The sequence below is a fragment of the Cucumis sativus genome, chromosome 2, assembly GCF_000004075.3.
Source record: "Cucumis sativus cultivar 9930 chromosome 2, Cucumber_9930_V3, whole genome shotgun sequence".
In the NCBI taxonomy this organism is placed as follows: domain Eukaryota; kingdom Viridiplantae; phylum Streptophyta; class Magnoliopsida; order Cucurbitales; family Cucurbitaceae; genus Cucumis; species Cucumis sativus.
The window spans coordinates 625465-649814 of record NC_026656.2 but is presented as its reverse complement, the minus strand read 5'-3'; the positions used below and the strand labels follow the sequence as shown (position 1 = coordinate 649814).

At 27.3% G+C, this 24350-nt stretch overlaps 3 protein-coding genes and 1 non-coding gene across 6 annotated transcripts; 1 reads left to right on the top strand and 3 right to left on the bottom strand.

Moving 5' to 3' along the window:
* Positions 1-2620: 2620 nt before the first annotated feature.
* On the bottom strand, positions 2621-2968 carry LOC101211045 (E3 ubiquitin-protein ligase RNF181). Its single transcript, XM_004150801.1, has one exon. It carries the CDS (start codon positions 2966-2968, stop codon positions 2621-2623), a length of 348 nt encoding a protein of 115 aa, XP_004150849.1.
* Positions 2969-10224: 7256 nt separating this feature from the next.
* LOC105434709 (E3 ubiquitin-protein ligase RNF115) lies at positions 10225-10575 on the bottom strand. Its single transcript, XM_011651791.1, has one exon. The coding sequence runs from the start codon at positions 10573-10575 to the stop codon at positions 10225-10227; it is 351 nt and encodes a 116-aa protein (XP_011650093.1).
* Positions 10576-18662: 8087 nt separating this feature from the next.
* On the top strand, positions 18663-20773 carry LOC101210842. Its single transcript, XR_004214302.1, has 4 exons — positions 18663-18784; positions 19014-19082; positions 19461-19532; positions 20109-20773. It is a non-coding gene; the product is annotated as an uncharacterized LOC101210842 (transcript).
* On the bottom strand, positions 19978-24236 carry LOC101217117 (tRNA A64-2'-O-ribosylphosphate transferase). Of its 3 annotated transcripts, XM_031880556.1 has the most exons (8): positions 23865-24225; positions 23505-23659; positions 22514-23207; positions 21985-22085; positions 21794-21902; positions 21485-21544; positions 20806-20997; positions 19978-20340 (listed from the first exon to the last, which is right to left on the bottom strand). In XM_031880556.1, the coding sequence occupies exons 1-7, from the start codon at positions 24145-24147 to the stop codon at positions 20837-20839; spliced, it is 1563 nt and encodes a 520-aa protein (XP_031736416.1). In that variant the 5' UTR covers positions 24148-24225; the 3' UTR covers positions 19978-20340; positions 20806-20836. The 3 variants fall into 3 exon arrangements, with proteins under 3 accessions (XP_031736416.1, XP_004141018.1, XP_011648633.1); XM_004140970.3 differs by lacking the exon at positions 19978-20340 and having other exon boundaries at positions 20633-20997; positions 23865-24236; XM_011650331.2 differs by lacking the exon at positions 19978-20340 and having other exon boundaries at positions 20645-20997; positions 23505-23654; positions 23865-24208.
* Between the last annotated feature and the right edge of the window lie 114 nt (positions 24237-24350).

The following is a 24350-nucleotide window of genomic DNA, read 5'->3' as shown; positions in this document are numbered from 1 at the left end:
TGATATAATCCGTTATAAAAATTAGTCCATCAAATTTTTACAAATATCATAATTAAACCCTAAAACTTACTAACAATTTTCGAAAGTTTTTATTTTTTCTAACGTGATTATCATTTCTCCATGTATGGGTGGCTCTTTATATCCTATTTTGAAATATTTACTTAACTTATGGGTAGTTGTTGTGGATTTTTCTTTTTTTCTTTTTCTATAAAATCATTTCCCATTTTTTTCACTATCAAAGATTGGAATTATTAAGGAGAATTTTCTTCTTAATGACAGTAATAAATCAAAATTCAAACTATTTTTAAGGTAGAGTTATAATTTTAAAAAATATATGGAGGAAAATATACCTTGACAAATATAATATTAAATGAAGTTGGATATGTTCGTGGATCTAACATCTCACATTAATTAAAATGAAATATCATGTTAATTATTACTGAGCTAATTTTACTTTGACAATGTTAAGCTTTTTTAATGGTAATAGATTTTAGGGTAATGATTTTTTTTTTTAAATATATGAATGATGAACATAGCCCAAAAGATTGTTTAAACAAATTACTTCTTATAAAATGGTCTACCAATACAATAAAATGAAACACCATTCATGTTTTTTAAGTCGATTTTCAAGCAACTAGCTACATTTTTTCTTTTGAATAAAATTACTATACATGTATAGTTGCATAAGAATTCAAACTTTTAATCTTATGGTACATAGTTTATATTGAGTCAGGTAGTTTATATAATTTTTATTGTAAATCATCATTCATATTTTATTGGGTGCTAATTTACTATCCTTAATCATTATGCATTAGGTTTGACAAATTACATTGATGAAATGATATTTAGGCTGTTTTAAATGTGTAACATCTCCTAGTGGAAAGCTACATACCAAACCTAATTGCATTATATTTTAAGAGTAATAGTAAATAGCACTTCTAAACTTTATCTTTATTTATCATTTTCGATTATGATTACATACATACATATAAAACAAAAATAAATAATTAAGTAAATATAAAACGAGGTCCTAATCTCTAAACTTTATTATAAAATAATCGATGGATCTGTAACATGAAATATCTCATTAAAATAAATATCATTTTTTTATTATTATAATTAACCTTTTAGTATTTAAGATTATAAAGATATTTGGTCACTAATAAATTACTTTTATAAAAATAAAAAATGAGAGATTGAAAATATTGCCTCCGTCAAAGTGAAACAATAATCCAATTCTTTTATTTTTATTTTCTTAATAGGAATGATATGATATTTGAATAAATAATATTTTTGGAGTTATTTGGATACATGATAGTAGTTTGTGGGTTATTATAGTCTGCATTATTTTAGTATAAATTATTATAATGTATATTTGAGAAAGTAAAAAGTGGTGAAAGGAGAGTAAACATCGGTAATAGAGAAATAAGAAATAAATATAATAGTCCTAATCTTAATCTTAGGACTATGATAACCCTTGGAGTAAATTAGGGTTCTTTCATAATGTGAGGGTCAAACGGCCTTTTATGTTTATATATTATTAAATTCAAATTTTTTTAAAAATAAAAAAAAATGACAAATTATTTACACTTAACCGATAAAATTCATTATAATTATCTAAATATTTTATCAAATATTCTATTTTAATTTTTTTTTTAAATAACTAATTAAATTTTCTAGAAACTCTCATGTCATAATTGGAAATAACAAAATTTTGGACGAAATGAATAATTCCACGATATTTCCTTTTCCCCGACTTAAAGGGGCCGCCACAAAGTCACTATTGAACGTCTTCCCGCTCGATTGTGACACGCTGCCCCCACAAACTGACACAACACTGCCTTTAATCCAAAACATAAATAATGTTATTATTAAAAAATTAATTTTAAAGAAGCTTATTTTCTTTTAACTCTACACGAGGAGTGTAATTAACATTGACTTTAAATTGATAATATAAATATTATAACAAAATTAGCTTTTAAACTGTTGAAAATTGCTACGATTGAATATAGCTAAGTTAATCTAACCTATAAAATCTCATACACGTGTTGGTTGAATAATGTTTGAGTGAACTATCAAAATAGTAGACTTTTTTCTTTTACTTCCAATTTCATCTATCAATATACAGCAGTGTGTGTAAATAAGTATATACCAAATAGGTGATGGACCAAAATTAGAATAGCAACTTTAAAGACCTATGTTAAATCTTTAAACTCAGATTAGACATGATGGATGTTCGGCGAAAGAATTAATGGAGAAGAAGTTGTAGAGAGTTCATGAACTCTATCCTTCTAGAATTTACGAGTTCTACAGTTAAAAAGCTATCATTTTTTATGAGTCATTCATAATATCATAACTTCACAAACTTTATTCCATAAACTAAATGTGCCCAATTTTTAAAAAGTGAGTTAGGTGGAGGTTAAACTAACCTCATTTTAGCTAAGTAACTTTAGAGAAAGAAATTAAGAGAGAGAGAGAGAGTTAATATGTTCAATTAGCAGCTAATTCCAAATTTGGAGAAGAGTCGCAATCACAATAATCAACAACAATTAATTACTTGTAATTTGTCGAACAAACCTCATCAACAAAAAAAGCCAAAAAAGAAAGAAAGAAGAAACCTCTACCGTCGGATCAAAGTTGAATCCGGCGGTTGGCCAGCGACAAGGCATCGACAGAGAGGGCAACAGTCGGCGACGGTAAGCCAGGAGGAAATACAAGACTCATGGTACACGTGTCCGCAGGGTATTTGTTTACCGGCTTCATCTGGGTGGAAATCGTCTAAACAAACGGCACAAACATCGGCCACAACCGTCGGGAAATCCGCCACGGGAGAATCGGAAGGGGTGATCTGGCAGCAACCGAGGTCGTCGGCTCCGGAGAGAACTGTATCGAGGTCAAAGAGAAATTCGATTGGATATGGCGAAGGTAAATTAATTGTGGGTTCAGTCATGACAGCAGCGGCAGCCATTGGAGAGATTGTTGAGAGAATTTAAGGGAGAAAGTGCGTTAGGAAGTAAGGAAATGGAGGAGTAGATAGCGGGTTCTATTTGTGTGAGAAGGCTTTATTCTTATACACTATTTTATTTGTTATGTCAAATATTTTACCCAATCAATCGTATAATTTTCTTTTTCTTTTTTTATCTTTCAAGAAAAAACAAATAAATAAAGTTTGAATTGTGATGAATAAAAGAAAAAAAAAAAACAATTTGATGATAATATTGTATTTCACCCCTAGTGCAATTTTAAAACTTGGATAAGTTTGGAGACTTAACTTTTAATTTTAATTGTAATTACCACTATAATGTAGGGAAATCTTTTTGTCGTTGTTAGAGCATTTCATATTTTATTTATAATCTTTTTTAAACTTTTCTGTCAAGATTTGGCTTGTAATTCATTAGAAATTTGACTTTTTCCTCTCCACATTAAATCGTTTTTTTTCTTTTCATTGTTTGATATGCTTTTTTCCAATCAAATATGTTGTAATGTTAAAGTTTGGTTTGACATTATGCATTTTTTTTAGCTTCAATAAATAACTGTATTTGTTTTCATTTTTTAATTTTGTTTAACTTGATTCTTGTAGAAGGTATTATTTTTCTAATTTAAAGTTGGATCAATCCTAATTTTAATTCGAATTTTTCCATTTGTTAATAGTAAATCTAACTATAATTAATTAAGATTTGAGATAATCAATATTAATGTTGGAAATATTGAGGTCCTCAGTTTATAAGAATACCGATGCCAATGAAAACTTCATAAAAAAATTATAAAAATATAGATGAAAATGGTTATAATAAATGAAAATTTGACTGTAACTTAATTAGACTGTAATGATTTTTAATCATAACTTCCATAAGAATTCAATATTTAGACGATGTCTATTGCAAATGCCACTTTGTGGTGAAAAAACGTAAGAATTTAATGAAAAATTTGAATGATATTAAAAGTAAATGTATGTTATTTTTTGGATTGATAATAAAGCTGAAAAACTAATAAACGTACGAAATTACAAATGTAAGATATAAAATAATCGTTTGTAAAAAATAACACTAACTTGTAAAATTTGAATTCCATTATAAACTTGAAATAATTCCAAATTCCAAACTTCGTTGAAATCTCCAAATTTAAAGAATGAAAGAAAAATTGCGTTGAAATTAAATCAAACTTTAACACTTCATCTTTAATGCGGAAAATAATAACAAACATTAAATTTTGTTGAAGAAACAAAAAAACATAACAAATAGTGAAAAATAACAATTTAATGCGTAAACAAAAAGAATTTAATGAACATTAAATTGAAGAAAAAAAGTCTAACTTGTGACTGATAAGAGTAAAAAAAAATTATAAAGAAATAAGAAAATTATGAAAAAAATTAAATACTTAAAAATAAAATATAAAACCGTGAGTCTTTTACAAATTTTGTTATATGAAGGGTAAATTGTTCGTAATTTTTTCTTATTCTTTTAAAGAACTCATGTTTGAAGTGGGTCACTTCGTGAGAAACATTCTCAAATACAAAAAAAAAAAAAAAATTTACTCGTTTTTCTTAAATAATTTGTAAACTGTATTTTCAATTAATCCGAACTTTAGAATAGTTTATACAACGAGATAATTGTCAAAATAATAAATTTGACAAAATATTTATAACATATAACAAAATTTTCAGATTCTATCAATAATAGACATCAGTAGTCATTGATATATTTCTATTAATATTAAGGGGCCATTGTGACACTTGCCTCCTAATATTAATTATGAAGCGTTAGATTATAATATATATTAAATAATACTTTATTATTATTAAAATTTTACTCTGTTATAGTGATTACGCTCCTCCTTCAAATCTCCAAGATTTTTGGTTCAAATCTTGTCTACTATTTCTATATATATTTTTTTTTGTTAATATTATAGTGTCCATTTCAAAGCTCTATTTCTTTTGTTATATAGTACTCTCTATAAAAGTTGAAATAACTATCAATAGAATTCAAATTTTACTAGCGTGTAAATATTTTAATTTACTTTACTATTTTTTAAAGATGGTTTTTAAAAATGTGGCTTTAATATTATTACTAGAGAATCTCTCGAACATGGTAGTTTATTATTTATTATACGTCCCAATATTCGAGAGGGTGTGATTATTGGAGGCAACGGAATTGAATAGGGTCCTATTATTATTATTTCTTCGTTCTTTAAATATTTTCCTTTAATATCGTACTCTCTAATTAAAATACTAATTATTATATTCAACGTTGATAATTTAATTTTGTACTATTGTTGCTCTAATGATATTATTCTGAAGTAACCAATCATAACATACACATGAGTTAACGTGATTGATTTTTTATTTGATAATTTAATCGAATGAATCAATTTAAACATGAAAAATCTTAACAAATTTATAACAATACCAATATAACCGACATTCTTTAAATTGTAAAAATAGTAAATTTAAAAATGGATAACTCTCTAATTATTTGTCATTTTTGCAAGGTAAAAAAAGAGTTATCATGAGCTGTTTTTTTTAAATTTTAATCTAATGTAATTTTTCTTTTAAAAAATACTTCACGTTACTTATGTTGGAAGAAAATATATATACTTAAAAAAATATTAAAATACAATTTGATTCATAATGGATATATTTTTTTAGAGTTTTAAAAATAAAAAAATGATAAACTATTTATGCTATAAAATAAATTGTATGCATTTTATCAAATTGTTTTATTTTTTCTTTTTACAAATTTTCTATTTTTTAACATCATGTCTCGTTTTTTCGAAAAATAAAATATACGAAGCTCAATTATTGGGATGATAGATAATTAATTTTTCTTTTTTAAGGAAAAAAAAAACATGTTAGATTGTTAATTTATTATAGGGTTTCTAGAAGAAAAGATATCGTGGAATTGATTCTCTCATTCATCCATTTCCAAAAAGAAAAAGTTAAATGAAAAAAAAAAAAGAAAATTGCCGTTTCATTTCTTATAAATTATAATCGATTAATTTATTCTCATGAGTTTATTTAATTGTTTTGTATAAATAATTTAGATGAATTAATCATTAATTTCCATTGGATGCCACTTATTGGTCCTCCACACCTAAACTTCTAACCTATTAACATAATTAACTAAACACCTAAACTTCTAACCTATTAACATAATTAACTAAACAAAATCACAGACAATTTTACTATTAAACTAATTACTAATATTGATACCATTTTAGTTTTTATATATATTTGAATGAGTTAGAGCCCTCGAACTTGTACTTTTGGTTGATCCAACGCAACTATTTTTAAAAATAATAATGAAATAAAATTATTTTCTTAATGTCAATTGTGAAAGTAGAAAAAAGAGATTGTTTTTCTTTATTTTTACTTAGACGAAACTTTATAATTTTGAAGGGGCAATAAACTTTTTCTTCTTCATAAAGTGACAATAAGTTCTTATGATGACCTAAAAGAGAATACCTTTCCAACATTATTCATAATTTTTGGGGTTTGATAACTATTTAAAACCTAAAAAGCAATTTTAGAAATTTACTGTCTTTGAAATTTAACAATTTTTTTCATAAAAATATTGGCTTATAAAGAAGCGAAAACTAATTATTGTTTTAAAACCAACATTAAATAAGTATTTAAGAACCGATTGATTAAAGACGGTTTGGTAGACCGAGTTCATCTTCCATAAAAGATTAAACGAAAAGTTAAAAAAAGAAAATTTCAAAAAGAAAAATTGAGGGCATATTTTTTATTATTATACCAATCATTCAAACAAGCAATTAACATTAATTTTCCATGACATGTGGAGCTATTTCAAAGTCTTTGCTATTCATCTCTTTATTTGTACAGAAATTTTCGCACATAGAATAATTCCACACACAAAAAAAGAAAAAAAGGGAAAAGAAAGAAAAAAAGAAGAAAAAGGAAAGGCCCATGAAATTGAGTGGACCAGAACCATGTGGTTGGTTTAAACACAGATGTGCCCAAAGTTCATCTCTTTAGCTTATGGTCTACAATGAAGTAGAACTTTACATTAAATGTTGTAAAAATAAGGCAGAGCCAAACACGGATATCCGAAAAATATAGTATTAAAATAGATAATTTTAAAACAAATTTCTCCACTTTCTTCCAATTTCATGGATGTGTTTCTTTCAAAATCCACCTGATGTCATTATTTATAATCAATTTGACATTCTTGCAGCATAATATATGACTATTAGGGATTGACATTTTCAAGACGAGTAACATAGGAGCTGAATGAGAGAAAAGATGACACTAAGCTATATGAATAAATTAAGCATAATGGAAAGTAGACATCTATTTTACTAATAGTTATAATACTTATTCTTAGATGTCGATTATATATGTATAAAATATAGATGTCGATTATATATGTATAAAATATAGCTTATATTTTGTACCTTTAAATGGCTTATAGATGTGCAAAATATTTTACATCGAGAGACTAAAATGTATTACTTAACCTAATTAGTTTAACCTAAATTAGGAATGTGAGCTTAAAAAGCTCATATATATATATATATATATATATATATATATATATATATATATATATATATATATATATTTTGAATCATATCACATATTATTTTAATTCATTTGAAACTTTCACGCTTAGTGGATACATTTTAAAAAATGTTAAGACATTTCAAATATTGTAAAATAAACTAAAATATATTAAAAATTTAAGTTATGAAAGATACTTAGAATTTATACAGTGTCTACTAGTAACATTGATAGACATTGATATCAATTACAGAATTAGAAGATTTGTTATATTTTGTAAATATTTTGAATAATTTTATCATTTATAATAATTTTTTTAAAAAAATATAAAACGTTTAATGATACATTTTGACTAAAATGTTGCGTATTTAATATTCTGACCGTTACAAACGTTTTTTACAATTACGAATATTTTTCTGGTAAATCTATAACGTTTATAATTTTTCTATATATAGAGATTAGAAATTATATTTTAACATATAGATTTCTTTCCTTTTTATTTTCCATGCATCTCTTTGATTCTCTCTAGGGCAGGAGTTATCTCTTTTTTTGGTTATTTCAACTATTTTTCAACAAGTGCTCAAATGCCTACGAAGATTGTTGTGTTAGCCTTAGAAAGTAACTGACGTGAGACGATTAGCATCAAAGTCGTGATAACAATAGTAATTTTTACGATACGACACGGATTATTTGACACTTAGTTTCTACAAATTTAACGAAATTATTATATTCTTTATTATTAAATATATAGACATATATACCCCCATTGTTTTCCTAACTAAAGTTAACAAATTACGACATGTTGTAAACTATTCTCGATGACTATTTCCTTTTAAAATCGTTAATATTATTGTTTTTGCTTGTGATAACGACGTTAGGTTTGACTAGAAAATATACAAATTGATTATTATTATCCTCCTGCAGTTTAGAGGGATGGCAATTGACAAAGTTTGCTCTTGACCAACTTGGCCAATTAGATTTCGAAATTTGGACTTCTTCAATAATTTTTAATAACTTTTGGGCATAAAGAAAAAGAAAAACCAAATCTTTAATCCAAAGTCTCTGTCATAAAAAAAGAAAAATATAAACTTCAATCCTAAAGCCTCTATCATAAAAATAAATAAATAAACAAAATCTTCAATCCCAAAGACTGTCATGGCTTGAAAAGATTTTCTTTAAAATTAATATTAATATACAGAACTATTTAGATTAAATTACAAATTGAGTCTTGTACTTTTGCTCTGTCTAATTAAGATCTGTTATTTGAATTAATGGCTTAAAATTAATATATTCAAACAATTATTCTTAACCTCTAAGTTCCACAAAATTGAAATTCAATTTCATATATGTTGGATCAATCAGTTGTGTTTATTTTCTTTTTTTACAATTATACCAATTTAATTATTACAATTTTGATAAAGTTCATGACACAAATTTGATGAAAAAGAGAAACAAACATGAAACAATTAACAAATTAACGACTAGCAATCTCTTTGTTTCTTCATCAATTAAACCAGTATTGAAATTAATTAGCAGAAGATTACGCATCTTGTCGGTTGATTTCATTATGCAAATAATCGTCCTGTCATCCAGTAAGAAATTAATATTTGATTCATTTTGTGTATATGTCAAGTTTAATTGAGATTTATTTGAGGTTTCTTTTTTTATAAAATGATTCATGTATATTATTATTACCTTATATCATTTTAGAGGCGGGGATTTGATTTTCATTTTGTCCCTTGTAATTAATGAATTTGGGAGAGAAAAAATCTTTGAATTAGTAGTAGATAACTTTGAAAACAAAATCATCTATCAAAAAGAAAAAAAGGAGCTTTTAAAAAAATCAATATCACAAAGGGGCCGAATTCAATTAAAACTTTTAATAATGTTTGGCGTATGGTATTAACAAACCTCTCTACTTAATTATTAAAATTATGCCACAATTAAGTTGGGAAAGTTTGAATTTGTGCAAATGAATTCAAGTTAATAGACATAAAGTAGGTTTGTGCTAGTACATTTACAGGATTATATAAGTGCACACACGTTCACGTCTATTAATATATTTTCTGCCAAATTTGTTAATTATATTTTATATAAATTATGTCAAGTTTAATAACTATTTAGTTTTTAATTTTTAAAAATTTAGATTTATATAACGTTTTCTAATCACTCTTTTACCAATATTTTCATAAATTTAAGACAAATTTAAAGTATAAAAGTATGTTCCAAAATCAATTTTATGCTTAGTTTCTCCAAAAATACACAAGAGTGAGTATGAAATTTAAGATAAACATAAATTAGAAAAAATAAATTCATTATCAAACAACACTTCAATTTTTAAAAGTTAACGTTACTTTTCTATACGTAAACTTGATTTTCGAAGCGTTTGTTTGCCTAATGTTTCTTTAAAGATTTCATAAAAAGTAAACATAGAAAATAGAAAAATTAAAGGAGGGGAAGAGAATTATAATTATTAGACCAGTGAAGGAAAGTTCATTCCATAAAGTTCTTATAACAATCATATATTATTATTACTGTCATGAGATCGTTAGAACAATATACACATCCAGAACTTGTTTGCTCTTAATAATCGTCGAATCGAATACACAAGTTGTTCAAAACGTGAGTTTTTGAATCTTTACCACATTTTGATTGAATGATAGCCGAATTCCAAATTTCATATTCAAATCTAGCACAAAACCAAACTAAACTTGTACGGTTTTGGACGTCTCCGTTTTGTCACCGGGGGCGATATGACAACGGCAGAGAGGGCAAGAGTCGCGGATAGAGAGCCAAGACGATAAGCAAGATTGATGGTACACATGGCCACATGGGATCTGCTTACCGCCTTCATCCGGCAGAAAATCCTCCATACAAACCGCACATACATCGTCCGCTGCAGCCACTGTCGGTAATTCAGCAACCATCACGGGTGGTGGCGCTACAACGGTGTGGAAGTAATAGAAGTCATCGGCTCCGGTGAGGACTGTGTCGAGATCGAACATTGATTCAATGTCCATGATGTAACTTGCTGCATAATTAGCTGATGTAGCCATGGAGATCAGTATTTGTTTATTTTTTCTTTTATCGATTTGTAAGAAGATTTCAATATTTTCCTTAGCTATACAATGTGAGTATTATATATAAATAGAAAGGAACCCAAGTCTGACTTTTTTTTTTATAGATATTAATTCGTTTAGCTAAGGATGGAAATGTGTCTTTGTCATTAAACAGTTTTAAGTACGCAACTAATTAAAAATTAACATCATCCATGCTAATTATTAATTAGAGAGGGATGATCTGAAATGATGGATGGATGTAGTGAAAAATTATGATTTGGAGACTTTAAAAGACTAATTATTCCAAGAAGAGACTTCAAAAATTAATTGTTTGTATAAATAATTTAGGGAAATTATTGTTGAAAATGGTGTTGGAGAGGTTGTTCTCTCTTGAAAGTTAATTTAGCACTGAAAAGTCTATTTTTTCCCCCACATATATATTTCTTGCATTGAGAGAGAAAAACAAGTTTTTCTTTTTATAGTGATATTAGAGATAAATTACAAAATATATTAAGTCAGACAGAATATAAGTTGCACCATATGATTTATTATACTACTTTGAATAATCATGTTATTGTTATGGTGGGTCACATTTTTTATTTTTAAAAATTGATTGCAATGACAGAAAATGAGAGGGACATGTAATATATATATATAATATCGATAAAATAAATTATGATATAAATTAATTGATATATACTCGTGTTTGAGGTTAGATTTTCATGGTGGATATTTATTATATGTAAAAATAGGTAAATTGTAAAAAAGAGAAAAGTATACATTCTATTTAAAATAAAATGAAGTGTTGAGAAGATTTTTAACTTAGTGATTTTTTCTAGGAAGTGTATAATATATAGTTTTTTTTTTTCTAAACACATTTGAAAATTGAATTCTTTTCTTTTTCATTTCAATTCAATCTCATTGGAAAATAGAGCTATTTTATTTTTTCCATTTTTGTTCACATTTGTATCAAACTAAAATGGTTGTTTAAATTATGTGTTGTTTGATTATCACATAACCCTAAAAGTAATATGTTAGTGATTAAATGTATATACTTTGTTCTTTTAAAAAAGAAATGAGTTTATTACACGAGAAATAATATATTTAACAAAGTTTTTGCTTTTCTTTAAGTAAAATTGTCAAAAATAAAGAAACGTTAATTTTGTCTTTTTAGTAAATTTTTACCAACTTTTTAGTAAAAAATTTCAAAGGTAAAGGCTTTGTTTTTTTTTTTTTCTTCTAATTTTGAAAAACTCTCTTTTAATCTAATTATCTGTTTTAAAATTTAAAATTTAGACATAAGAAATAAATGTAAAAATATTATTTTCAAAATTTTACGATTTAGATTATAAAATTTAAAACGAGTTAATCTATACCTATATTACATATCAAACGAATGGTTGCTTATTTATATTTATATATCACGTTGAATCATAATATATATTGAATTTAACAAGTACCTATTAGAATCAAGCATAGAAAATTGATGCACCAAACTGATACAGTCATAGAAAAATATATATGTTTATAATTTTTCTAATTTTTCTAATTGAATCATTTTAAGATCCACCTTTTATTTATACTATGATTCAATCAACAATTAGGCTGAATTTGTAGGTGGGATGGTGTTTCTAACAAAGTGGGCTTTTAGGATCACCTTCTCCTAAAATTCATTTATTTACAACATATTTAATCGACAAATAAACTGAACTGGTAAAAGAAATAGTTTTTTTTTTTCAAGGCCGATGATCGATATAACTCAAATGAATCTCAAAGTAATACATTTGACTAATATATTATTGATATACTTTGATAATGATATACACATTTTTATACGAAAAAACATTTGACTAATGTATATACTTGATGTAGTTATGTGATATCGTTAATATACTCTAAAAAACATGCACATTCACTTTTAATTACTTAATATATTTTCATATTTGCAATTCAAAAATCAAACTTTTTCTCTCTTAACATTTATTTTTCTCCTAAAATTTCTAACCTTAGTCTTTAACTAATCTATCTTCTTAAAACCATCATGATTTGTTCTTGTTCATCCTTGGCAATATTGGTGAATATGAAGAAATAAAGATTAGAATTTGAATATTTTGTCAAAGATATTTAGAGGTATGCTTTTAATTAATTCTCTTAATATATTTTGTCACACTTGCAATCTTATAAAAAAATATTTAATAAATAAATATGCTGAGTTGGCAGGTGGGAGAGTTATTTTTAATTAAGTGAGACGCATTTTAGGATTAACCTTTTTTGTTAGATTGATTTATTTATAATGTATTTCATCAATAAGGACAGGACAATCAAAGAAACGTTTGATGATAGAGATATAACACAAAGTTAAATGCAGTTATGTAACTTTAATTTCTCATTCAACTACTCGCATTTATTTATATATGTATATATATAGATTTTTTTTATAGAGTATGATAGTGTAAAATTATTGTAAATGGAAAAGTGTGGTTGAAAATAATATTTTTGTTGATAAACGATGATGGATAATAAAAGTAACTAAATTAGATTCTACTCAAATTTAAAGTAAGAAAAAAAAAAGCAATTAGTACAAAATACTCATAATTAATAACAAATTCTAATCTATTAGTTTATTTTAGGATTAAAATATATACCACACAAATTCTATCCTTTTATTGAAAAATATCATAAACAAAATACAATTGGTTAGACCTTGAATATTAGTGTAGGACCGTAATTAATGTTAGTATGAAATATCTATATCTATATATTTTAAAAAAGAGAGAGAAATAAATATCTATATATCTATATCATTTGATATTTCTTTTCTTTTGGGATTATCGATTCGTTGTTAATATAAAAAGTTTATATATACATACATATACACATATATATACGTATAGATACACACATACACACACATATACACACATATAAATTCCTTTAGTTTTATTTTTAGATGATACGTTTTGATTAAAAATTTACGGAAGAGTCTAATTATTAGTTTATGATATAGTGTTGTTGGATCATTAGACTTAGCCAAATTATTTATGCACTAATAAAGAATAATTCCTTGATTTCTTTCCTATTTAAGATTTCAAGTAAAAAAATCTTAAACTATAAATTTTCTCCCTATAATCGAAGAGTAACTACTGTTAATGTATTGTATGATTATCACTAAAAGCATTATAGTCGTAAGAAATTGAACTGTTGTATAATTATCACTAAATTGAATTAAATTTGCTTTTAACATAAATAAATTCTTTTAAAACGACAAAACTAAGAAAAATAGTTACAGAATATAGTAAAATTTCATTTTTCTTTGCTATATTTAAAAATACCTCAACCCTAAAATAAGTCATACAACCAGGATCTTACAAAATATATGCTTCTTCTCATGGATAAAGATGAGGATGAAAGTTGAAATATTACAACCAAAAGCAGCTTCAAATTTTCCATAATTCAAACTATTACAATATACAAATAGTGAAAGTGTTAATGTTTTGTTAAAAAGTCTTATAAAGTAAATAAAAAATACTAAAACTTCGGGAAAGTGGGGATTAGTGAATTTAATGGGATAAAATATTAATTTTATATTTATAATTTGGACGAAAAATTCCACTCTTGAACCAAATTAGACTTCAAACTTGATTAAACTAATTAATAATTACAATATATATATATATATATATATATATAACTTTCTAATTACAATAATTAAGCTAATGATTTGGACATATTTATTTTTTAGTGTTTTTTTTAAACGTTTACTTTTTATTTAAATATTTCTTATTTATTTATGTCTGTATGCTTTGAATATAACAATTTAATAAACCTTTGTACGGATTATGTTTCAAATTTTACAAATTAATTAAATCTTTGTGGACTAGTAGTCATATCATCGCTATCACTATAAGAAAAATTGCATCTGTTGATGTAAAAAAGAAGCGTTGATGGATTAATGGTCAATAAATAATGTTTTCGTCGACGTGGGATGTTGGTGTAGAAAGATATAATAACACTACTGCTAACGTATTAAAAGAGTAGAAAGAAAGGTCATTTATGTTGATGCTCAAATTGAGAGAAAATTAAAAAGTAAACAAGTACTACTAACGATGTTAAGTTAGGTTGTTAGCAGATGTTAACATAAAATTGTTGGAATATTAGGTTATATGAAGACGATTAAAAAAAATTAGACAAAAGACCTATCAATACGTTAGAATCGTTGAAATAGGTCGTTGAAAGATTTAACATAAAATAGTTTAATCAGTTCTCGCGAATATCTACCAACGACTACATAATGCATTGACAAATAGAGTAAAGACGTTGGGAGAATGAAATGCCAACAACGTATTGCCCTATCGACAATTATTCTTATATGCTGACACTATATTCATGGCGTCAACATATCAACTTATGATGCCTTTAATTTCTCCTGACCACACTACCGAACGACTTTTCTTTTATTGGAAAATCATCTACAAACACTTTTTTTGTGTATCTGTCGAAACTTTTAGACATCGACAAATATGTTTTTTCTTGTAGTGTATAATTTACTAATTAAAAATTTAAGTGAATATGAAATATATCAATGCTATATAAATATTTGAACCTATTTTGTTTTACCTAAAACTTAAACTATACTCACCATTTCTTTAGTATTTCTCGTAATATTTCTAAATTTATTTTGCAACTTTTATACAAAGAGAATAAAATTCTCAATTGTTTTTTTTCATTTTTTAAAAAAATTGGGTTTAGACTTTGATTTTTCTTCCTCTAAGAAAAGTAAATAAATAATAATAATAAATGAAACATACACATGGATGAAAAGTAGTATTTGTGGGATGTTATATTCCAACTATTACATAGTTTTCTTATAAAGATTTGAAAGATTGAAATACTCACGTCAAAATAACAAATTAAAAAAAGGAGAAAATTATAAATAATAAGTCAAATTATTTACGAGATATAATATAATTTTTTATTAGACTGTAAACTGTTTGGTAACTTTTTCTATTTCTATATTTTATGAACAGTTTTAATATTGAGACAATTTTAAAAATAACAAAATAAATTTAAATATCTACAAGCTATAGCAAAATTTTGAATTCTATTATTATTAATATTCTATTACTATAACATATCAATGATTATCGGTGATAAAATTTGGTGTAGATTCTAAATATTTTGTAAAATCTATTACTGTTTTTTTTTTAATATTTTGTTATTTTTGAAAATGTTATATATATAATGGATTGGAGGAATTTTTTTTTCTAATCTTTCCCATGGAGTATTGTTTTGAGTTGTCTCTCTTTGTTTCTCTTATTATTATTATGATAGTTAATTAATTTTAAGTTGGTGATGTGAAAAATTATAAAAATATACATTAAAATATTAAAACTATTTACAAAATATAGTAAAATGGATCCAATTCTCTCTTGTTTACATAGTTATTTTGCTATATTTTGTAAACAGTTTCATTTTCTCTGCTTTTCGTAACAGTTTCCTTATAAAGATTTCTAAAAATTAAAAAAACTCAATTTTCAATAAAAAGAAAACGCTCAATTTTGGATTTCCTGACAATTTTGTTCTCTCTTCACCCTAGATTTGACTTTCTTTCTTCGTGTCATGAAAACCCGAATTTGATATATGCAGAGACACATTCACTCGTTTTTAAAGTCTGAAGAATCTTTAACGTAAATTTGAAAGTTAAGAGACTAATAGCTTGTTTTGGTAGGAAATCCGAAAGAATAATTTCGAAAAAGAATAATTTTCGATGAAAACGAAGTGATATTTTGTTATTTCAAACCTAATTTTTTAACATATTTAGATTTTGATTATAATTTAAACCTTGTTTTAAATGTATTTGAGAATTTGAGAGTATATTTATAAAACATAAAACTAATTATAATTACTCACTCAATATTTGAATGTATATAAACTTTGGTCTATTAACTTAGTAGCATGTTTTGTGCTAAAAGATATTCCTAGATGTAATCACTCCCTAATATAATTTTTTGGTTAAAATTTAAAATTCAAAATCATTCAAGAATGTAACATAAAAACTTTGTTTTCGAGTTTTTTTTTTCAATCACATAGTTTAATAACCACTCTCAAAAGTATAATCCATATTGCCTACCAAATATGTTATAAACTTTTAAGTAATTTAATTAAAATTTATTTTGGTAACTTCAAACGGTTAAAATAATTTTGTTATTTTCAAAATCATCAATAAAAATCGTTCGAATCCAATTTCCAAATATAAAATTTTGTATTAATTTATTGTGAGAGAGTAATTAAAAATATATTTTGGAGGCATAAGGGAGCTTAACTCAATAATAATTTATATAACTATAGAAATTTTAAAAATAATTTCTAACAGTTATAAAAAATAAAATATATACATGGGAGAAATCAAATAACAAAAACAATATCGACAATCAACTTTCATATGAGAGGATGCATGAAGTTTAACTTTATAAATGTTTACAAATATATTTTTAATAAAAAGTAAACACTTAATTAAGAACTCAATCCAAACACGAACTTAAATAAATTGTTGCTGAAACAGTGAATGTAATGTAACATGGTTTTATTAAAATCTGGGTTCATTTAATACAAAATCTGGGAATATAAAACCTTTGATCTTTTTTCTGCTCATAATTTATTCTCTCATGGAAATATTCGATATAATTTTTCCACTAAATTCTTAATTCATTTTCATTTTATGCAAATGCATGCTTGCAATCTGTCACTCTTCTCATAATTACTGCCTTATTATTTATTACCATTCAAAATTCTATTTATTATTTATTTTATATAAACAAAAAAAAATTAATTTCTTAAAAATATTTGTTTAAGCCTAATTATTTTGTAATTTAAAAAAATATTAGTTTATTAATTTTTCTAAAACTAAGACAAAGTTAAAAAATATTAGTTTATTGGTTTTTCTAAAACTAACACAAAAGTTAAGAATGGTTATATATAAAGTGTAAGTAGGAACACTAAACCTTAAATTATTTTAAATTGAAAAAATATAGATTAAATCGTTAGAAATAAAAGTTTATGGACTAAATTGTTAATTCGTTTAAGAATTTTAATCTATTTGATTGTGCAACTTTTTTTTTTCATGAAAATTATGGTTATTATTTAACAAATTAAAAAAAAATTAACTAAAACAAGAGATTACATCAGAAGAATGAAACAGTAAATAGTATTTTAAAAAATGAAATATTGTAATTCTTTTTTGAAAGAAAAGTTAAAAATGGTTTATCTTTGAGGGTTATATATAGTGTGTTCTTGGAATGGGATTTTAAGTAAAGCATTGCTCATTTTATCATTTGTATGCAAAATGGACAATAATTTTCTCTTGCATCAAGAGATTGCTGAAATGAGGCAATCGTTATTCGGTGATGTTGGTTTTTTTTCTCTCTTTTATGATTTTCTTTTTCTCATCTTTGAATTACCATTTCTATTCTTTTTTTTTTTTTTTGTTTATTCATATAATGTGTTTCTTGTTTTCAAAAAATTAGTTTCTTGTTCTTCATTTTGAAAAATTTCTTTCAATTGCATAGAAATGTTTATGGAAATGAATTAATGACAACATTTAGTGGTTTTTTCATTCGCATATAGATAAAATTATCCGTTTCATACATTTTCTTTTCAAAATCTTGATGTAATTAAATTATTTCTTTGGAGAAGAAAGTGTAAATTTCTTTTAAAAAAAAGTTATGATCAAATAGCATATTTCTTAGTTTGGTAGGAAAACAAAAAGAAAAAAAAAAGGGAAAATGCTATCAAGGAGTTTATGTTGAGACTGTATTTAATAAATTGTTAAAAATATGTTTTTTGAACCTAAAATGGTTTTATTTTATGGTGATTTTTTTTATAAATTTAGTGGAAAAATAAGTTTTTAAAGTTTGAAGAAATCCATTGGCATTTCAAGTTTTCATATTATTCCGCTCTGTTGTGGGTAAATTTTGATGAGTTTCTAAGTTAATTGAAGCTAAATTAAATTGAAAATTTTAGTTTGTGATTATATTATGAAGAAATTGTACAAATCAAAGTTAAATTGCTTGTTGTTGTAGGGAATTTTGAGTGCACAATTTGCCCAAGTTGAGCAATTAGGGTTTGATGATCCACACTTTCTCCAGAGGCTTCTCACTGTGTACTTTAGAGAATCAACCCAGTCTATTACTTCTTTGGAAAATGCACTGTAAGCCCTAATTCAAAATATTTTACTTCAATTCTTTAACTTTTATTTATTTTTTGTTTTTTAATTGTGAAAATTCAACAATTATTAGTAGAGGGAACACATTTGTTTAAAATTTTAATAATATCTCTTTTAGTTATTCATATATAAAACTATTGACCTTGAGGTTAGACGTTTTCTTCTTCATCTTATATTGTTGGAAAAAAATTAATAATACGAGGCTTCCTGACAGGGAGCGGCCTTCGTGCAATCTCAGAACACTGGAAAGGCCACTTCATAAGTTTAAGGGGGCCTGTGTCAGGTTCGATCTTCTTATTTCTTTTTAGTACAATGAGATCTGAACTTAGTTTGTGTACTTTTAGATTTCACGTATTTAGAATTTTTCTTGGTGGATAATAAATTCAATTTCACATTTAGTAATTTAGTAATTATATGTTCTTATTTTGAATTTATGAGAAAATTGAATGTTTGAAACTCTGCTAAACAAAACAGAAAATAAAATGTATAGAAATCATGAACATTAGAGTTGGACTTGGAAAGACTATAGTTTTACCTTTTTACCACTTGAATTTAAAAAGTAGTTTATATGAATACTTTTCCATTGAAAGGTAGATGTTCTGTTTGTTTTGTGTTCTCAATTATGGTTTATTAACTATTCTATTATGGCTTATTTATGTAGCATTGGTGCCATTAGAGTGACCCGTGAAGTAGACCTTGCACTTCAAGCTTGCAGGGAAGATGACGTGGATGGGTAAAATATTACATTTCAATATATAGCATAATTAACTATAATATTTATAAAATATAGTAAAATTAACTTTATATTATTTTGCTATACTTTAAAAAATATTATCATTCAAAATAAGTAAAATGCAAAATGTGAGTTTTTATTTATTTTAATTTAAAAATTTAACTCATAAGCACGACAAAAAATGGGTACGTCTAAGAAATGGGGAAAGGGTTGCATCTAGCACCTTGTTTGGTTTTGATTTTTGTTTATAACTGGGGCGAGAAGGGGTGGAATACATTTTTTTATAAATAATTTATAGTTTATTTTTTAGAAATGTTATTAAAATCAACCCAATTATAAACCTTTTAAAATCTTATTTCTATAATTATCTATTTTTCTAATTTAGCCAAGAATTTAAGTGTTATAGAATGAATTTCAGGATAAGAAAAATTTATAAAACATACCCTTAACTATTTAAATATAACTTTTTTTTAATAGCCCAATCTCTTATCTCATAAAGATAGTTACATATTCACCAAAAAAAAAAGAAGGAAAAATTGAGTGCAAAGTTCTAACTCTATGGAACTTATCAAATAGGGCCAAGGCTGCTGTGGAACGGATAAATAATGAATATATACGTCTGCGTCGTAGGCTCCAGGATTACTTCCAGGTCTCCCTCTCTCTCTCTCTGTACATACATACATTCGTACGTGCATGTGTGTATGTAGGTGTCTGTGAGTGTATTTATACATCTAGCACTATACATTATTCTGACAATTGATCTTCTTACTAAATCAGCTAATGCGACAAGCTGGACCTTCTGAGCGTGCTGTTCGTCCAAGATAGATTCAAGAAGTTTAATGTGCTACCCACATTGAAGAAAATAAATACTTTAGATCATATAAAATGCACGTCCATGACCAATGTAATAAGGTTAAGGTTTAACCATCTTGTTCTCCTTTGTAGTGCTTCACTTTTTCGGTGCATGGCGAAACACATGTTTAATCATTCTAAATCAATTTAATGCCTTTTTTATTTTCTCATATGCAATGTTCGGAGTAATCAAAATCATGTTTCACAAAATGAGTATTTAAATTCATTCCTGACTACACCATGAAATGAAGATGCATAAATATACAAGATCCTACCCACAAACTTGGTTTCATTTTAAGAAAATAATTAAGAATAAGCAATATCTTCAAAGTATCAGGGGATCTTGGCCTTATCAACTTCAACAGTATAAAAGGTAAAAGATAGTAAAAGAAAAAGAATAATAAAAAGTAAAAGGAAAAACCTATAAAGTTGTTGAAGCTGCTTTGCTGTAGTTAATCAGTTCTTCCTCCACTAAGAAAATTGAAAACCTGCCTCAAATTTCCTCTGGAAGGCCTTGCATTTGTTGCAAATTTACAGATGTATACGAGTCGTCTTTTCATTTCCAATTTTGTAATAAGCGTGTTGTTAAAAGATTTCCCGCAATCGAAAGTTCCTGGTGTAATTTAACACAGTTACTAATGAACTAATACATGAAAGCAACATATTCCTTCTATTCTTTGAAATAAAAAAAATTGTACAAGTAGGAAGATAATTGCTCTCTTTTTCTCTCTTGGAGAAGAGGTGCTGAGAGACTCAAATTGGATTTGAAATTGAAAAAAGAGTTCCTCTTCTCAAGTGTACATTTTCAACATTAATTTAACACAAAATCTACTAGAAGGGATTGAGTATTTAAAACCTCCTTTTCAACTTCACCTCATTCACATTTTGAGTCAAATTTTGCTGAAGACTCATTTTCCAAAAAAAACACCCTTACATCTTAAAATATCCAAAATCCCTAAAAGGACATTTATTAACAACTCTCCTTCTAAGTTCTAATAGAGGAAGGGGCTGAAGGGCAGATGAAAAGATGAAAAGAGCATAAACGTATGCATTTGGTGTACTTTAAGAAAGTTTAACAGAAAAAGATTCAGCCAGGGTACCTTCTTCGTCAAATAAAGATGTCAGTATTGCCAAACAAACACATATGCTAATATCTTCTCCTGCAAGTAAACAAAAGAGATCTCTTAGCAAAAGTTTCAGAAATGTTGCATCAACTCATGCTTGACATCTTCATACACCATATTACTGACTAAATAAATAACTTAAAGAAAGTTACAAAGAGCGATTAGCCCAGCTACTCAAAAGAAGAGAACTAACACTTCCCCTAATCTGTCCAACCCTCTTCAGTAGATTTTCATCTCAAATAGGTGAGTTTATTGTAGTTATAGTTAAATAAAGGGTGTTCTTACCATTGCTACAGCAAACTAGAAGTCTTTTCCCTTGGTTAAGATTCAACTTTGCAAAATCTACGGCAGAAGCAAGGTTTCGCGACAGGGAAAATCGATCCAGTTTTGACATCTGAAAAGCAAAAGCTGTTAAATAAGTTGAATTAGGTGCTGCAAACTAAAGAATGGTCACACCCTCATTTTCCCATACTCACCACCAAAGGTAGATGAAGATATGCACTAGCAACTGGAAGGCAAACAGATAAGGTCTCTTGATCGCAATTTAAAATGCAATCAATATCGCACGCAGTCACAGCTGCACACACATAAAACAAAAGTAATCATCAGATAAGTGATGTCAAGAAACAATAATGTAATTAGTGAACCGCATAAAATACACTCCTACATTTGTTGCCAAACTAATAATATTTCCACAGGAAAACCAAGAATAGTCAAAAGTGAATTTGGAAAATGGCTAAGATTGGAAATATTTTCTCATGTAAAACAATCATTGATCACTTTTACAGATGTTGAATATTGCATTTTATTTCTTGAAATATGATTAACCTTTCAATTATTAAGACAAAGACGACCTTTAGCGGAAAAACAAGTAGCCAGGCTTTATATTTTCTTTCCTTTTGAACCTTCTTTTCCAATATTGATACAGAAAGCATTCTACTCTATACTAAACCAATAATCATCTACTGTATTATCCTTAACACAACAGAAATTGGAGGTAAATACCATATTGAGATGAGCCTACTGCAAGTCTAGTTAAACCAAGCCAAGATAATCCACAATTTCCGTCAGAAGACTTTACATCTAGCTCAGCATCAGAAATATCAAAAGATAACATTTGCTCTATAGGCGGGACTTGAGTTGATGATCCTTTCTGAGATTTAACACTGATCTGAGGTGCATCATTTCCCCTTAGTGCTCGATATACTCTGTCCTTTTCAACTATTTCAGCTACCTTCTGATTACAAACATCAGGCCCAGAGCTCATAAGATCATGTGCGTGCTTCCAAAACAGATTTGGAGTCAAGCCTCTTGCCCAACTTTCTTCATCGTCTCCTGCTCCAGAAATGTAGTTCCAGCTAAACTCTGTGGTGGTCCTTTGTTGAACCACACCAGTAGAGGACGAAGCATTAACAAGTATAATGGGGGTGAAATCCCAGAAGTCATGATCTGGTACTTCGTTCAACCAAATAACCGATCTTTGTGAAATCCACAAGGGGCGCAATGGCTTTCTCAAGATTGATGCCAATGTGGCAACATCAGCTCCACAGTCCTCTAACTGTTTCGTCCATTCTTCAAGACGTTCCTCAATAGCAGCTTTCTCGGTCTCAGAAACCCAAAGGGGTAGATGCAAGGAACAGTCCCAACCAACAGCACATTCCTTTCCATTTTCAGCAAGCACATCAGAAATGGAAGGCTCCTGTTACAAAAGACATGCCATACATAAAATGTATGAACTTTCTCATTTAGAGTTTCACCCTTGAGATAGAGATGTAAACGGGTCAGTTTAGGTCGATCAGTTTAAAAAGGACAAAAAAAAAAAAAAAACTGACATAGAAACCAATTCAAACTACTTGCTGACCCATCAAACAGATTTTTTCAATCAATTTCAGACTAAAACCCGACTTAGAGGGAGTGAATTCTTGATCCTAGACCTGCACAGAATCATAGACTGCCAAATGATGAAAAAGCAAAGAACAAAATAGCCAATACTCACCCCAAGCTCCAATGAACTGCCGTGGATTTTGTTCAAATGTTTGCTTATAGACCGATTCAAAACACAAGTCCAAATGGGTATTGTTTTGGACATGCTATCAGGAAAGCGCTTTCCTCTTCGAGTGGAATCAACTATAAAACATCCTCCCTTCTGTCCTACCCATCAAACAAAAAAGCGAATCACATAAACACTTCAAAAATGTAAAACAATCCCCCGATGCATTCCTTGAGAATTCAAAGTCGGCAAAATTAATAAGCCAATACAGAAAATTCTACAGTCTGTAATTATTTGTCATGATTCAAGCAGCTTATTCGTTAGAAAAATAAAAGAAAAACAGACAGGGAAAAAGAGAGGATGTACCAGCCAATTGCGCCACATGAAGATTGAGGCGGGAAGTACTGAAAGACCAGTTGTTGTTGTGGCCGTCGGTGGACTTGAAGTAGCAATTGGAGTGAAACTTCTGGGAATACCAAAGGCCGCAACGGAGATTTGCGAGAAGAGGAAGCTCCGGCCATAGCTGAGCGATCTCGCCGACGAAAATAGAGTCCTCGTAAATTGATCTGAGAGCGTTGTAGAGAGTATTATCTCTACGTTTTATGTTTCTGATGGCCTTGTATATGCTCAGCTTCGCGCCGTCCTCCATGGATAAATCAAGCAATGGCGGTGCAGAGCGTCGTCGTCGAGGAGATGAAAGGATGCGGCTCAACTTTGTACCGCCGGCGCCATAATTTATTTAACTCCGGGCCGAAACCGAGGTTTAAGCCAAAGGGGAAGCCAGGCCTGAGCTGTAACGCAAGCCCAAGCCGAAGCAGAAAGTCAGGCCCGTCCCAAAACCGAAGCAGAAAA

Coding starts and splice junctions, on each gene's coding strand:
- LOC101211045 (XM_004150801.1), bottom strand. CDS start 2,968: ATGGCTGCCGCTGCTGTCATGACTGAACCCACAATTAATTTACCTTCG.
- LOC105434709 (XM_011651791.1), bottom strand. CDS start 10,575: ATGGCTACATCAGCTAATTATGCAGCAAGTTACATCATGGACATTGAA.
- LOC101217117 (XM_004140970.3), bottom strand. CDS start 24,147: ATGGAGGACGGCGCGAAGCTGAGCATATACAAGGCCATCAGAAACATA. Junction 23,660..23,864: donor TCATGTGGCGCAATTGGCTG/GTACATCCTCTC, acceptor TTTGATGGGTAG/GACAGAAGGGAGGATGTTTT. Junction 23,208..23,504: donor GCAGTTCATTGGAGCTTGGG/GTGAGTATTGGC, acceptor CTTTTGTAACAG/GAGCCTTCCATTTCTGATGT.